Source organism: Centroberyx gerrardi, chromosome 4 (assembly GCF_048128805.1).
Source record: "Centroberyx gerrardi isolate f3 chromosome 4, fCenGer3.hap1.cur.20231027, whole genome shotgun sequence".
NCBI classification, from domain to species: domain Eukaryota; kingdom Metazoa; phylum Chordata; class Actinopteri; order Beryciformes; family Berycidae; genus Centroberyx; species Centroberyx gerrardi.
The window spans coordinates 11,939,863-11,956,192 of record NC_136000.1 but is presented as its reverse complement, the minus strand read 5'-3'; the positions used below and the strand labels follow the sequence as shown (position 1 = coordinate 11,956,192).

Sequence of the window (16,330 nt, the reverse complement as noted above, 5' to 3'; positions counted from 1 at the left end):
TATGGTCTCAATCTTCTAGTTTCAATCCTATCTCTACCATTTCCACTTCACCTACTACCTCCAAGCAGCATGTGTAGGGAATTTAAGGGGCGTGCATAGCATAGTGTTTCCCCATCCTTCTAAAAATGACAGTCTGGGCCCACTAAGAAGGGCTATGCCCAGTGGTGTAGACAGATGATGGGGTGAGTTCACTGCTGAAGAGTTGTGGGTACACTGTGATCCTTCACTCCTGTAATCCTTTAGTGGTGACTAGGCTGATAGGTGGGAAAACTCTAAATAGCCAGATAAAGAGATGTGTATACCCCATATACTGTATATACAGTATATATCCTAAGTACACTAATGGCTATGCCCTTTCTAAAACAATCAGCTTTGTATTAGTGTCAATGGACAGTTTTAGAGTCACAAGGGACTTTGAATGCTGTTTCGTAAGCCTTAAAGGAACAATCCACCCTGAATACACAGTTAAACATGTTGACAATGTACCTTGCATTCCTGGGCCCATTTTGTTGTTTGGTGGTGTATTTTTCTTATTCCCGCGGATAACTGGCCAAATGTAGATGAGGTGACATTACATGAAGATATTCCCAGCACTGCTTCAATGGAGTGTGAAAGCAGATTTTTTTTTTGTCCAGCTATCAATGGTAGAAAAACCCTATCAATGGTAAATGTCAAGTTTTGGTGTCAGCCTCTCGGAATCTAAAAAGAGCAAGGGCTTCTCCTTACACCATTTTTCACCAATGTTCAACAATCAAACAGGGAGAAATTCATTGTAGGCAGAGATACTAATTTTTCTAACGACACTAGCCTCAATAGACCAGATTGCAATGCAGCTACAAGACATGTTGCGTTTTTAGTAAGGGGTGCGGCCGCGATCATAGACACCCCTAGTGCCCCTTCTCTGGGATTGTCCAAAGTCATTCTGGGAAATCTAGGAAATCACTAACTGAAATAGACACAGCAGGATGAGGAAAAATGTATACACCAACAGTATAGTAAATTGCAACACTTCATCACAAAATAACTCCTGGAATGCACAGAACATCACAAATTGATGATATCTAACAGTTGAAGAGTATTTGAAGGTGGATTTTTCTTTTAAGCCCCAACCTATACACGTGCTTTTGGGGTGAACCCCAGCATGGCATCTCTTTGTTCCTTCTTTTGCCAGCAGAGGACCAAGTGGTAGTGTCGTCAGACTATGATAGCACCCATGAAGCCAACCACAGTGACAGCAGCGATGTAGCACATACAGAGGAGGACACAGAGGAAGGCAAAAACGCCTCCCAGAATGTCATCCTCCACCCACTAATACCTCCTGAGGTAAGAAATAAGATATACCTCTTTAATAAAAATACAAACTTTAATGCAAGCACAACAGCAACAGCAACTTCTTTGTAATACAACCATACATCAACACATACATCCATACAACAGTGCATACAAGAATGCAGACAAACATACAATCACACAGTCATGTCATTAGACAATTACATACATACATATTTTCCCATTATTGACATCTTGTATGTCTTACCACTCTTCATCACGTGTCACTTGTACAGGATAAACCCATTCTGGCCCCGGAGCCACTGTTAATGGAGGACTTAGAGCCCCTGATGAGTCAGCTAAACAACTGGAACTTCCCCATCTTCAGCTTGGTGGAGAAGACCAATGGGAAGTGTGGACGCATCCTCAGTCAGGTGAGCCAATCAGGCAGGACCATTCGTTCAGCTCACAGGCCAGCGTGAGTGTCATTCAAACTGTAAGGAGCATTTGGTTAATGATATTTAGGATTTGGACAGTAATTTCAGTAATTTGTAAAGTAGTCCATTACAGGTTACTAATTCCACACTTAAAATTGTAAGTAATGCAAACCTCTGGAGTATACAGACTCAGTAATATAAGATGATTACTCTCCGTTCATTTGAGGTTATTTTTCCTCCTAAATACCTTTAATCTTATCTGTAATGCATTACAGTTACTAGATTATTGTAACCCACTTATATGTAATCCGTCAATTCCCAACCCTGGTGATGTTAGTGTACTCTGTGACAATTTGATTTCTGTATGTCAGGTCGCTTACAGGCTCTTTGAAGACACTGGCCTATTTGAGACCTTCAAGATCCCCGTCCAAGAATTCATGAACTACTTCCATTCCCTTGAGAATGGTTACAGAGACATACCATGTAAGGATCAAGCTTGAACAATTTACCCCCTCTTGCTATTTCATATGCTGCCTCACTTTTCACTTTACTTCAGATATGGATGTAATATTAATAGACAGCCACTAGAGGGAGACATTATACAGTTTTTCCTCCGTTACCCACATATGACTGTATGCAGACTTGCTATTGAGGCTCCTAAAAGAAACATAAGCAGCTCAACAGTGCACCCTGGTGGAGAAGACCCACTGAATACACTGTTTTCTGTCTCTCCTGGCCCAGATCACAACAGGATCCATGCCACAGATGTACTACATGCAGTCTGGTACCTCACCACACAGGCTGTGCCTGGCCTGCCCAGCCTCATTACTGACCATGGCTCTGCCAGTGACTCAGGTGTGTCCATGTGTGGGTGCGGGGCTAATGTGTGTGTGTGTGTGTGTGTGTGTGTGTGTGTGTGGAGGCTTGATGGTGTCTAGTCAAGTTGCCATACAACACAAGAGCTCCCAAATTCTTTATGCTCCTCAAAGGTGTGCATATAGACCATAATATCAGCCCACTCTCATCATCTTGAGTTATCAAATTCAGTTTTTCCAACTTTTGTTAAACCAATATGATCGCACATATTTTCTATATGTAGGTCAAACTTCATTTTCTTTTAAATTATCTATCTGCCTGCAGTCCTTGTGCCTCACTGTGAGACATCTCATTAATGTTAGAGCATCAAACCTGCAGGAGTGTGTGTTCTGATCCTACTCTCAGTTTGTCTTATCTTACTCAGGCTTTTGGCACTTGCATTTACGTACCAAACACCATTTGAAGTCTAGAACAGCATGAAATTGCAGGCAGATTAGAGTTCCCCCTCATCCATATTTCCATAACCTCATTTGTATGCCTTACTAGGGCCATCCCTTTGATCCGCATATAAGTGGATTTGGATGTTCAAGTGTGTGTGCATGTATGCGTCTGCGTGTATGTGTGCATGTGTGTGTGTGTGCCTGTAAATATCTATGAGCATACACGTGCAAGTGTGCATACGTGTGTTCTGGTACCTTGCTCTTCACTTATTCCCCTCTCTCTGTTCTCCTGCGGCCAGACTCCGACAGTGGCATAACACACAGTCATATGGGCTTCCTGGTTTCAAAGACCTACACTGTGTCAGAGGATGGGTATGGCTGCCTGTCAGGCCTCATACCTGCTCTGGAGCTCATGGCGCTTTATGTGGCAGCTGCAATGCACGACTATGACCACCCTGGGAGGACCAATGCTTTCCTAGTGGCCACCAGCGCCCCACAGGTACCCATGCTATTCAGCCTGCAGGCCCGCAAACCCCGTTCACCCACAAATGGTCCCTCTGTATATGTAGTGGTATGGACAGCGGTAGTGTGTGTGGTGAATTGACCACCTTGAAGTTCGTACTTTAGACTTATTGAAGACTGAATTTTTAGCACAAACCATTTTGATTAAAGCCGTGCAGAATTGTATTTTCACGGCACAACACATGGGCATCAGGAGCCAAATTCAGGTCAGCCAATCATCAGACACTTAAGCCCTATATACCAGTGCACTATCACCAATTGAAATGATGCATTTTATAGGGTACAGTGCAGTTGTTACATTGTCCCTCCATGGTTTATTTTGAGGTTACATCAAACAGAGTGATGCTCGCTCACCTGGTGTTGCAGTCTTGCTATGTGTGTAAGCTTTGCAACTGCAGTGGCTAATCTATGTGTGAAAAAAAATAACATTATTATTATAAATAATTTAATAATATAGTTACAGCTACATTCAAAACCAGTTTTGTATAACAGGTGTGGAACTTATTTAAGTTTGAGCAATGCTAACAAAACATTTTGGCTATTATGTTCTCATACTGAAAGACAGCTAACCTACCAGAACCTCTTCTTATCTATTCTCCAATACATTGGGGGAATGATGTGGTTATCCTGATTTTTCCAGGATTGTAGTAACTTCAACTACAGCAACAGTTGATGCTGCACGCCTAGCTAGGCGCCATGGAACTGTACAGCATCTGTACTTGTTGAATATACAGTACATCTCCCTCTGTCTCACTCTTTGTCTCACTCTTTGTCTCTGTCTTTTCTGTGTGTGTGTGTGTGTGCAGGCTGTGCTGTACAATGACCGCTCAGTTCTGGAAAACCACCACGCTGCCTCAGCCTGGAACCTCTTCATGTCCCGGCCAGAGTTCAACTTCCTAGTCAACCTGGACCATGTAGAGTTCAAGCGTTTCCGTTTCCTGGTCATTGAGGCGATCCTGGCCACTGATCTCAAGAAGCACTTTGATTTTCTAGCTGAGTTCAATGCCAAGGTAGTTTTCAAAATATAATAGTCTTACATTGAATCTCGAACAGATTTGAAGAGTTTAAGGATAAGGTGTTTAAATTAGTTAGATACCAAAGTAGCCTTGAAAATATTTTTCTGGGAATATTAAATCTTAAATTATTATAGAATTCTTGGATTATTTATTGACATTTCATTTCAGCAGTTTCAGCAGTTGTTGGATTTTTGGATGAGGTTCTGGATGTTTTTAGTCAATATCAACATTGGGTTATGAATACTAATCCTCAGATAGGAGGTGTAAAGGTTGTATGAGTACAGTTCATTCATTATGTTGTCTTTGGAAACTGAATAGGCTGAATAATGGATTGTCTGGTCCCTTTCGAAATGGTAGTATCTTATTCCATTTTTTTTTTTTTAGTCATAGCTGAAAACTGTAGAGGTGCTTTCTCATACATTCTTACCGCAACTCTCTTAATATTGAAAAAGGAGGTTCATTGAAAGGGAAATGTCCAGTGGCTTTCGAGGAACAGGTCTGTTTGTCCAGAACATTGCAGGACCTGAAATATATTCAGCTCAAGTCAAAACAATACACAGCTCCCCGCAGCTTTTCAGGAACTCATTTCAGTCGGGACAGAATGTTGGCTTTGGATTGGAGGGTCCCGAGTTTTTCCATTGTGAGCATTACTACACTGGTGCTGCTAGCCGACCACGGCCTGTCAGCTAGCATACAGCTTACTGGCTTGGCACCAAAACTAACAGCACTGATTCTCACTGTGGTACACCATGCTCTGCTCTTCCTGGAAGCAAATTAGCTTTCTGCGAAGAACCCATCTAGTTTTGCACTTGATCTGCTCAGCTCCCTGGGTTATTAGGTTAGAATGATAAGACTCTGCGGTCCGCCTTCTCCAGATCTGTAGCTCATTAAGCCTACCTAGAAATAATGAATTAATTCAAACTGTATTGGGGAGATTAATGCAAGCATGAACTACAGATGTCAGCGTCATTCTGCCAATTAAAGCCACTAGAAATAAGATCATAATCAAAAGAAGAAAAATAATCATTGATTTAATCCTAAAGAATGTATAATTGGTTGTATCTTACAGAAGCTATAGTTGTACATATCTCACTGAATGTACTGTGACTGTGTCCTTTACATTTTTATATAAAATTCATTTCATCACAGAAAAAAAAAGCTGCTCATGTACTTTATGCAAGTGGTGCAAGGTACAGGTATAAAGCCTTAGTCCCATTTGCTTTTGACCCATCCATATGCATTACAGTATTGCTGTATGGTTTTGCTCTGATTAGTAAATCCTCTAGATATGTGAATATGAATACACAGTCTCTCAACAGCAGGTCAATAGCATCACATTTACATAATATATACATATCGCACGCTGTGTCTCCCAATATGCCAGATATGGTAAATGTCAACATGTCTATTTGTTGATCCCCTAGGTGGGCGATGATCCATCCACAGGTATTGATTGGTCCAATGAGAATGACAGGTTGCTGGTCTGCCAGATGTGCATTAAACTGGCTGACATCAATGGGCCTCTAAAGTGCAAGGACCTGCATCTCCAATGGACGGAGGGCATTGTCAACGAGTTCTATGAACAGGTGTGTGAGCCGTCTCCATCTAACCTTAATAAACCTGACAAGAAATGGGAACTGTGCCCTTTCATGCATGCACTAACAGACAATCAATGCACAATGTCACGTTTGCACCTATACATGCAAATGAACACAGGTATTTAATAGACACAGGCATGAACATGCACAAACTTACACACACTTATACACGCAAACAGCTGAATAGATTTCAGAAGTAAATATGCTTCAGCTCTTTGGATTTTTCTCACAATTTCTCCAGAAAAAAACAACAAAATCAGCTGGGGAATAGAACATAATGACTCCTGGTAGCTTGCTGCGAGATTCAGACAAAGCCACTCGATTCTGTATCAAAAACCCACAGTGGAAGCGAATGCAGAAACTAAAGTACACCCCCCCCCCTCCCCCATTGTTTCCTCTATACACATTTCTGACCTCAAGCTTGTGGGATTTTCATCCCCTTGATTCATTTTTCATTCAATCTCCCTGACATATTGAGATAGTAATGGCACTGCTCCCTCTGATTGCTCACGCTGAGATAACTCACCGAATGTCACCACAGCTGTGCAGCAGCGCGTGTGACGAGCCGTGAGTCATGTGATTCACAGATAAGACATATGTATCTGTTCTGCCAATACCAATCAGTTTGCAGTTCTTTATCTTTACCACAGCTCCCTATATTTTCTATGTTCTGTATTCTGTATTCATCAAGACCATTACATTTGTATTATAAATTTACATGGCATTTACATATAAGCAGATGGAATGGTAGAGAAAGTAGGGGGGTTTTTGCTGTAAGAATCTGGTACATGATCCACACCTTATCCCAAATTTGCTAATGCCATACCACCATTAAAGTCTTTCTCTATGGCTTTATTCTCAGTCTAATGGACACGTCTCATCATGACCTCACTGTGCGTAGACAGCGCTATTATAACAGATGATGCATAACAGAATCGGGCCATGAATTCAAGCTAATGTCAACCTCAGTGACCTTTGTCACAGTAGTTCCCTGTGGCTCTGAATGACTGCTAATCTCTGCTAATTGCTCCTGGGACAAGCACGGCATGTTCAGGCCCTCACGTATCCTGCTACTTCAGCTAGGAGCTAGAGCCAGCTAGTTATAGGCCGTTCTCAAGGGTATAGGGGAGAAGCAGGGTGCAGGAGCCGGGCAATAGAACAGCTCTTCAATGACAATGGATTGAGTGGTGACGCTTGCAGGGTGCCCAGGCAACTGTCGCTCAGGTGGAGCAGCAGCCTCTGATTACACTGACAGCATGAGAGACCAACAACCTTGAACAAAGCAGAAAAACAGTATATCTAGTCCTCAGTACAGAACATACAGACACACACAGGCATGTGTACATATATGCACACCGACACGCATGTACGCACAAACACATGCGCTCCCTTAGCTTTCTCATATACATACACACATACACACACACACACACACACACACACAGACACTTCCCAGCAAACATGTTTACAGGGCCTTGAGGATGTGATTTGTTCTGCCATGGTGAGAGGCATGCTGAAATAGAGTGTAATGTGTGAACCAGGACCAGACAGTTATTAATCAGCACTGCAACACTAAATCACAGAGGCTTACAAGCTCTGACACCCGATAAATAAGCCCTACTCCCGACCATGCACAGTAGTTGTTTGGCTAACTCAATACCAATTAGTATTGTATTAAGTTTTATATAACCACTGTACTCATAACAGGGTTTCTCACACATCACTAAGACATCAAACACATCACTTTGGGAAAGCTAGCCTTGCGATGCCTCAGAACCCTGCCCTATCTGTTTGGGAGGTAGTCATGGTGACGGCTGGATCTCAGAGCTTCTCCTCCCCCTCTGTTTTTCCCTTTTCATTCCCCTCACCTGTCGAGAAATTCCATCAAATTGCAGATCCATCTGATATCCCTTCATTCAATGATTCCCTCTGTGCTTTACATTAGCACCTCACTACTCTACATGAACAGAGACATGCTATAGTCTGCAGGATGACACTTGGGGTCAGTTGCCATGGCAACCAGGAAACCTTGCTGTGGTTGTTGTCCATTTACATCCCATCCAGACGTCATAAACAGCACACATGCTGCTGCCCCTCACCCTCCACCATATTACTGAATACTCTGTAGGCCTTTGTGTGATTAAGCTTTTGACTCAGTCCAGATATTAGATCTTAGTTGTCCCTTATCATCCTTTGACTACAATATTAGGTGCTACATGAAATATAGGCTATATAAGTTGGTTTGTGATTTACCGATATACAGGATGTGATATGCAGGGTGAGCATCCACACAGAAGCCAAATTCAGATGTTAAAAGAATGATGTACTAACCTACACATGTTACCATAGAGAACGTCAGGCTACGCCGTCATAAATCTACAGGACCATCGGACAAGTGCGCCATTCACTAACCACCTAATCTAGATGTTATAGAATTGAGTGTGTGATTTCACGGCCCTTGGGGTTTGGCTTACAGGGCACATCAGCCAATGCAACAGACCAAATTTCAGGCACCACAACTTACCTTGTCAGTGCCTCTAACTATGTCCTGCCTTAGCATTTCCTCCTTGTCTTTTCAAGTTGCATCATACCACCTTCCTAAGCTTTTGACATGCTTCCCTAGTACTGTTGGAATTGCTTCATTATCTCTTCCTTATTTTTACATTTGTTCAGCAACCTGAGTCATAGTAGTCAAATCATTCATTAGTATGCCTTAATGGGTGGGAGTTGCAACCCACCCTTTAGCCTTTCATACAGTCTCTTGGCATCCATGCAGCTGGTAATGAATGGGCACTAACAGTGGTCATGCCCTCTGCAGGGTGACGAGGAGTCCAGCCTGGACCTTCCCATCAGCCCCTTCATGGACCGCTCGGCACCACAGTTGGCCAAGCTCCAGGAGTCCTTCATCACACACATCGTGGGACCGCTCTGCAACTCCTACGACTCAGCCGCCCTGATGCCCGGACGCTGGGTGGAACCCAACCCAGAGGCAGAGGGGCCGGAGATAGTGGAGAACGAGGAAGAAGAAGAGGATACAGCAGAGGAAGACACGTCCACCAGCTCAGAAGGATCACGTAAGCACAAGCATATAACTGAAGTGTTCATGATAGTGTGTTATTTTGGTTTACAATGAAAGCCTGTTGATAAGTGAAATATCAATTTCAGTTCCATTTAAAGTCAATGTCAAATGTATTTAAAGTGCATTATCACCAACATGGGTCTTAACATACTTCACATAACACAGAAATACTAAGATAAAAGTGCATATAAAAGAAAAGTTAATACACATATACATACATACATAATAATACAATGTACATACATGACAGTCATACTGCACATATACATAATCATACATGCAAAATCACATATGAATACTTACACAATACAAAAGCCTAAATGCATATATGCATGGCCAAAAGCCATCCATGTGCTCCTTACTTGCTTATGCATGTGAGCAAGCACAATTTAGGCTTTCATTGCTCTAAAATCAGATATCAAAAAGTTTTCAATCCAACCATATCTTCTCTCCTTTTCCCCAGAGAAAGCAACTCCCAAGAAAAGGAGGAAAGTCTTCTGCCAGATCACCCAGCACCTGCTGGAGAACCACGAGATGTGGAAGAAGGTGATCGGAGAGGAGGCCCAGAAACAGGGCCAAGGGGCAGAGTCTGTCCGTCTCAACAATGTAGCTGAGCCAATTCTGGCTATTCATGAGGAGGAAGAGGAGCCAGGCAGCAAAGAGGAGCTTGTAGAAGGGGAGGATCCAGAGGACGAGCCAGAGGAGGGAGAGGAGGTGGAGGAAACAGAGTGGCCAGTCCCTCCACAGGAAGACTCTGAACCTACAGAGGAACTAGAGGAGGGGAGTCCAGAGTGAAATGGCCCATGGGAAATATGGTGTCTGTCAGGGTTAGAACGTGAAGAAGAGATTTTTTTTTTATCCTATCAACTGACTCCTGTTTTTTGCCAGCACATCACTTAGACACAACACTGTAGAAGTTTGGGAAATGTGTGCCTATGAAGAAAAAAACAGGGTGGGCGAAATTGTGCTTTACACATTTTATCTGAATAACCGGTTTCACCAAACTTTTGAGGAGCTTTCCATATTGCAATACGGGATTTATTGATGTACTTTGGGATACAGACTCTTTTGTTACTGTCAAGAGAAGAGGAAGATTGGTCGCACAGGCCTCAACCCAATGTGTTAACACAGGACTGCAGAAATTTGCTGCCAATTTATACATAAATATTTTCTACATGCAATTATATATAAACATCACAATTACCTGTACTTGTGTTTCAATTTTAGCGTGGGGTTTTTTGAGGTCTGACACGGGCCACAATATGGTTTCCTTTTCTATATATGGATTATAAACAGAATCAATCAAATGAGAAACATTTGAGTATCATACTACCCCTTCATTTCTGCCAAAATTAATCACTCATCCACGATCTTTTGCATCCAAAAGCAAACATTGCATCTTCCCATCTTTCATTGTCATTTTTACAAACTAGCAAGACTTTATATTTAGAAATGAAAATTCTGGCTCTTAGTTTTATCATCTGATGCTGCAGTTCCCTGCTTTGATATTTTACATTTATTGCCAAATGAAGTACTTTATACCATTACCTAGTGTAGTTGTATTAGTTTAGGGAAGGAGGCTTTGAGTTTCAAGAGAGTCCTCACACTCTGTGTGTGTGTGTGTGTGTGTGTGTGCGTGTGCGTGTGCGTGTGCGTGTGCGTGTGTCTGTTTAAAGGAATAGTTCACCCAAAAATGAAAATTCTGTCATCATCTACTCACCCTCATGCCAGTTGAAACACAGGTGAAGTTTGTCCATATAACACACAGGGAGGTTGCCAGCACAACTCCATAGCAGCCTTCTCCACAACAACTGAAGTCAGTGGGGACCAGTTCTTCAGAGTTCCAAAAAGACCTATATTTACACCATAATTTAGTGCAAATCTTAACTACAGCTGATTGATTTGCAACAAATAATGGTGTATAGGTCTTTCTATTCACAGTGTGACTGTTTGGCTGTTTTTATTTTGGAACTCTAAAGAACAGGTCCCCATTGACTTCAGTTGTTTTGGAGAAGGCTGCCACGAAGTTGTGCTGGCAACCTCCCTGTGTGTTATATGGACTAACAAATTTCACCTGTGTTTCATTTGGCATGAGGGCGAGTAGATGATGACAGAATTTTCATTTTTGGGTGAACTATTCCTTTAAGTGTGTGTGCAGATATGCATATGCATAATTCTTCTATAGGAGACAAAGTAAGCTCATCAGATTAGCTGTTATCTGTGCCATCTCTGTTCTTTCCTGGGGTGAAAAAAGTGATCAGTGAAGGCATCGCTATCCCAGACATTGTTGCTCTGAGGTCTGCATAGGGTAACCAATAGTGGGATGTGTTTAATTCACAGATTAATGTGGTGCTGAATACAAGACCAAAAGAAGAAAACATGCAACACTCACCTATTAAAGTGTGAGAAGAATAAATGTAAGAGAAAGAAAATACAGCATAACCATAGAACTTTACACCAGAGAGAACCAGCAAACACATTCTACTATATAATACAATAAACGTATAATAAAATGTACAATCCTACCAAGTTCTCTAAGGGAGCAAAGGCTCTATCAGAATGCCTGAAACAACTAATACAAACCGAGAGTGATTCTGCAAAACCTAAACGCTTTTTTCCCTTCCCATCACCTGTTGCCACCCTGACGGTGAATTTGGACTGACTATACTATACTGTATACTTACAGCCCTCAAAATGTGAACAGCTGACCTACACCCTCACCCCTCAGGAATCATCCAACCGTTGTGACTCAGAGTAAACATCTGTGTCACCTGTGAGAACAGAAAGTCAGAAAACATGGAAGCATGGATCACAAGCTAGTTCAGATCATGTGCAGTCAAGGCTTTGAACAAGGCTGCAGTTTATGCCACAGCTCCCCACTTTTCTGCTTTGACTCTTTGTGGTCTTTGGTCTAATGTCTTTGTGGATGAATACATAGAGAGTCCCTCTGAAATCCTCTCCAGGCACCTCAGGGAGACATCCATTCTTTCACAGTTAAGAGCAGATGGTGCAGCTCATATGATCCTGTGCACTCTCTGATACATTACTTGTGTTATGGAGGAAAATAACTAAATTAATGGCACAACATGACAATGTTGGATGTAACATCCTCTAGCTGTGATTCACCTCTTTGGGTCTTGTCATTTTACTCTCATTGGTTCACAGTCACTTGGTAGGTAGTAGTAAAGATAAAGAGTTTGGTTGTGAGAATCTAAGCTTGAGCACTCTGCACTCCAGACCTTTTAACTGTCAAAATCAATGATGCAACTAGATCAAAAAACAGATCAAAACTGAATTTAACATTTTTGAAAGAGAAGCAGTTTCTCAGAATGTCCAACAACATGTTATTTCTGGGAGTGCGAGGAGAAAAAAAAATCAGTTGAAGAAAGTAGCTCCAGTAAATGAAAGAATACAAAGCTAACTGGGCCCGCAGCATGTAGGCAGAGACTGAAGTTCCAATGTATGACTTGAAGGCTCTCATGATAGCCCTTCCTCTCCACTCAAAGACAGCCATCAGATGAACAGATTGCATGGCCATCTGTACAGTAGCTTGTATAGGGAAAAGAGTCTTTTAAGGGACTCCTATTTTTTATCCCATTCACATTTCACAATTCATTCATTTCCATAGAAAAGTGTTTGGTGACACATCCCAGGTGAGGTAGACACTGAGGAGAGGAAAGAAGAGACCATAACTAGGTCTTGAGTGGAATCAGATAAGTGCTCTACACCCAGTTGCAGGGTCAAGTTACTGTCACAACAGATTGCAGTGAGGCAATCTGAAATGAGTTATCCGCTGCTAATCTTGCCCAGTTCTCACGACCTACATGCACATCTGACTCCCTTATGCTCTCATACCTCACCTCCTCATGCTGTAGCATTTGATGTTCACTGCTTTTCTATAAGCCCATTTCTTTAAACCGATTTTCAAGGAGCTGAATTGCATGGAAGTCAACCTGTAGATGGGAAATGGCAAAGAAAGTAGCAAAGTCCTTCTTCCTGTGAATGGCAATTTCATTGTAAGACTCAGACGAGGAACATCACGTCCCTTTATCCCTGCAGATCCCATATTAACATGTCACCACACAGTGTTCTTGGCTGTGGTGAATAGCGCACTACATCAATAATGGCCTGTTTACTGCTGCCTCAACTCTGCTACTGTGTGTGCTTGAGGGGGTGGGAGCAACTCAGCCTGGCATACATGAGTAATTGAAGATAATTGGATGACCCACTGATTAGAATGCCATTACACACAGTCTATCATTTACTTATAACCCTATATCAGACCAGAACCGCTACAAGCCATTGAACCAGAACAACTGTTCATCCATCTTTCATTTTCTTTTTGCCATCAATGATCACGTGTTGCCTCACCCATTGTATCTGATGTACAGCATGCCTGCTATGTACTGTATGCTGCGTCCAGTTCATCCCTAATGAGCTATAATCATCATTACTGACACAATGGAAAATGATTATTCAGCTTTTGGAGAACCTGATGAGCAATCACCAATGTGATATAGGCAAGCTATTCAATGCATCACAGACATCTTAATCAAAGCTGTCCAGAACTAGATGAAACGCTTTTTCATTCCAACTTTCATTGGGATGACACAACTTCCATTCACAGCTTCCAGGTTATACAATTACGTAATTACACTCCCTATGCACAATAGTCCGCATCATAAGAAAGTCCATCCAATGGTCTCGCTTGTATGTGTGTTTGTGTGTGTGTGTGTTGTGTGTGTACGCAATCAGAATCTTTTTTTTTTTATTTGACTTCTTCCCAGGACTCTTTGCAAATCTCCAGTATTTTTAGTCCAAGTTTTGGTTTGGTTTGACTGTTGCGAAGAGGTGGCTGTCATCTTGACAAGTAGAGCCGGTTGAAGAGTGAAGTGATGCAGAGTAATTCTTCAATTCTTGTCATATAGCCTCTCAGATTGTAGGACCTAATTGTTATTCACAGAAGGTCCTATGGCATATTTCTGCTTGAGCTTCCCCTTTGATCTGCGTACTGCTTAGCCAGCGGATTGGAGATACTCACTGGCAACAGCAGTGGAACATTCATCACATAACATCTCTTATTCATCTCTAAAGGTGATGGGATTGTGTCCATTTTGGTAATTTATTGGTGGTCACATTGTTTTAGAGTGGAGGAGGTACAGTATGCATTTTGCCCCCAGTCACATCTGTTTCAAGTCAATACTTGCATTTGAGCTAATATGTCAGTTTTGATATTGTATTATTTTATGTCTTAATTGGTTTTATTTGATTGCCATACTTATTCACACACTATACTATAATTTTAACCATGAGAACCAAACAAGCTTTACAATTCTGTAAACAAAAATGAGACGTGTATTTTTATATAGTTGACACATGATTAAATGATTAATTGTTTTCTTCTCACTAGTACCTTGCACTTACCACATGTAGCAATACTTACACAAGAAAGAATATGTCCAAATACACAGTATTTGTGAAAGTAAAATGATTCATTTCCTTGCAGGTTGATGCTCCATTTTGTACAATATATATGCTGTACAGTAAAGAAATATTAAAACTACAAAAACTCTTTTAGATATACATTATTTATTTTTACCATTTTGTAATTTAGACACTATACTGTAGCTACTATATTGCCAGACTTACTGGAAGTGCCTATTGGTATTATGTATCATACAGTGAATATATTTGGAGATCATTAGAAGTTGTCACAAGCTGAACAATGTGGATGTTGTAATGTGAATACATTGAATTACAAGACTTTAATTTCTGTGGTATTCATGTCTCTGTGCATCTTTTTTCATTTGAACATTGATCTAAAATGCAGTATGAATCTGTTTCATTGGAATTGCAATACATTATCGCAAAAAAGACCAGCCCAGTTTCAAAGAAGAGCCCAGTTAATGACCCAAAATGTAGCTCCAGTTTGATGGCTGAAGCCTATACTAGATGTAGCCCCACTGCACAATAACAACAATATGAAGGGTAAGGATTATTAATGAAACATGTTCAGTGTAGTAACTAGTGTGTAATGTCACATTTTCCTTACTGCTTCTCACTGTCATGCTTTCAAAGCCAAGTGCTCTAATTCCAAGGCAAAGCACAATTTAGTGTGATGTGAGCAGCTTTCATCTCCTTTGTGCAGGCAGAAGGGAGTTGTGATCCCATGTTTCATCAAGGCTAGAGGCCAGGGTCAGACATGCCGGGCCATCCGAGGGCCATCAGAGGATGGTGTGTCTTTGAAGGCGAGTTTTAACAGAGCAAGGGAATGTTTCAGCAGTTCCAGATCAAACACACATTAATGCAAATCTCATACCAGTAAAAGTGCAAATTAGTATGTTAATCATATTGCCAATAATATATTTATTTGATCCAACTTATCTTTCTATGTTTCATTGTCTCAAATAGTACCAACATATTGGAACAAGCCAGCTGAAGTGGGATATACTCTCATAATAATACATTATTTGGAACTGGTGCAGCTGACTACAGGTTTGATGCTAGTGTTAAATCACTGCTGGCTGCTGAAGCTGACCAAACATGCTGCTGATGTAATAGGAACAGGTCACAGTAATGCCTGCAAGAATATGCAAATAGTGATGAAAATTTGATTGCTGCAGGAACGAACAACAGAAACTGCATCTATTTTGCATGGCCATCATTGATGGCCACACAGAGCCACGACCAAATGGCATTCTTCCTGCCTGTTTAGATCCTCACTTCCTCGAGACACATTAACCTTATCTTATTGTAGATAAATTTGCAATTTTGGTTACCCATTTTAGCATATTTTAGAGATCATAAAATAACTTTTTGATGAAATAATTTGTAAATCATTAAGACAGTTGGAATGGAATTTGGTTTTCTGTGGTAAAATTTGTGCACAGTATGATAATTAAAAGCTTGCACATAATACACCCCCCTCTAAATGTTGTCAGTTCCCTCTATTCAACTTGTGACCCAGGGCATTTGACCCACAAGGTATCTCAAACAGGTCCTCTGTTTTGGTGCTCCAAGTTCTATCTAGCAGCCCCTCTAATAATAATTAATGTTGTGTGGAGCATTTTACTGTCTATCAAACACAAAGCACAGAATTGCCATCTCTAGCTGAAACAGAAACCAGAAACAGAAATTAAAATTATAGATCAGA

The 16,330-nt window shown here is 41.3% G+C and overlaps 1 protein-coding gene across 1 annotated transcript in view; it reads left to right on the top strand.

Moving 5' to 3' along the window:
- Positions 1–12,530, top strand: part of LOC139910274 (cGMP-inhibited 3',5'-cyclic phosphodiesterase 3A-like) — a 61,653-nt gene extending 49,123 nt beyond the window's left edge. The window contains exons 6-15 of the mRNA XM_071897527.2: positions 1,172–1,323; positions 1,566–1,703; positions 2,078–2,189; positions 2,448–2,561; positions 3,262–3,461; positions 4,291–4,494; positions 5,925–6,086; positions 8,917–9,172; positions 9,641–10,845; positions 11,336–12,530. Of these exons, the coding sequence (XP_071753628.1) occupies positions 1,172–1,323; positions 1,566–1,703; positions 2,078–2,189; positions 2,448–2,561; positions 3,262–3,461; positions 4,291–4,494; positions 5,925–6,086; positions 8,917–9,172; positions 9,641–9,972 (1,670 nt within the window). The 3' untranslated portion in view covers positions 9,973–10,845; positions 11,336–12,530. The remainder of the gene's footprint in view (positions 1–1,171; positions 1,324–1,565; positions 1,704–2,077; positions 2,190–2,447; positions 2,562–3,261; positions 3,462–4,290; positions 4,495–5,924; positions 6,087–8,916; positions 9,173–9,640; positions 10,846–11,335) is intronic.
- The last annotated feature ends 3,800 nt before the right edge of the window (positions 12,531–16,330 follow it).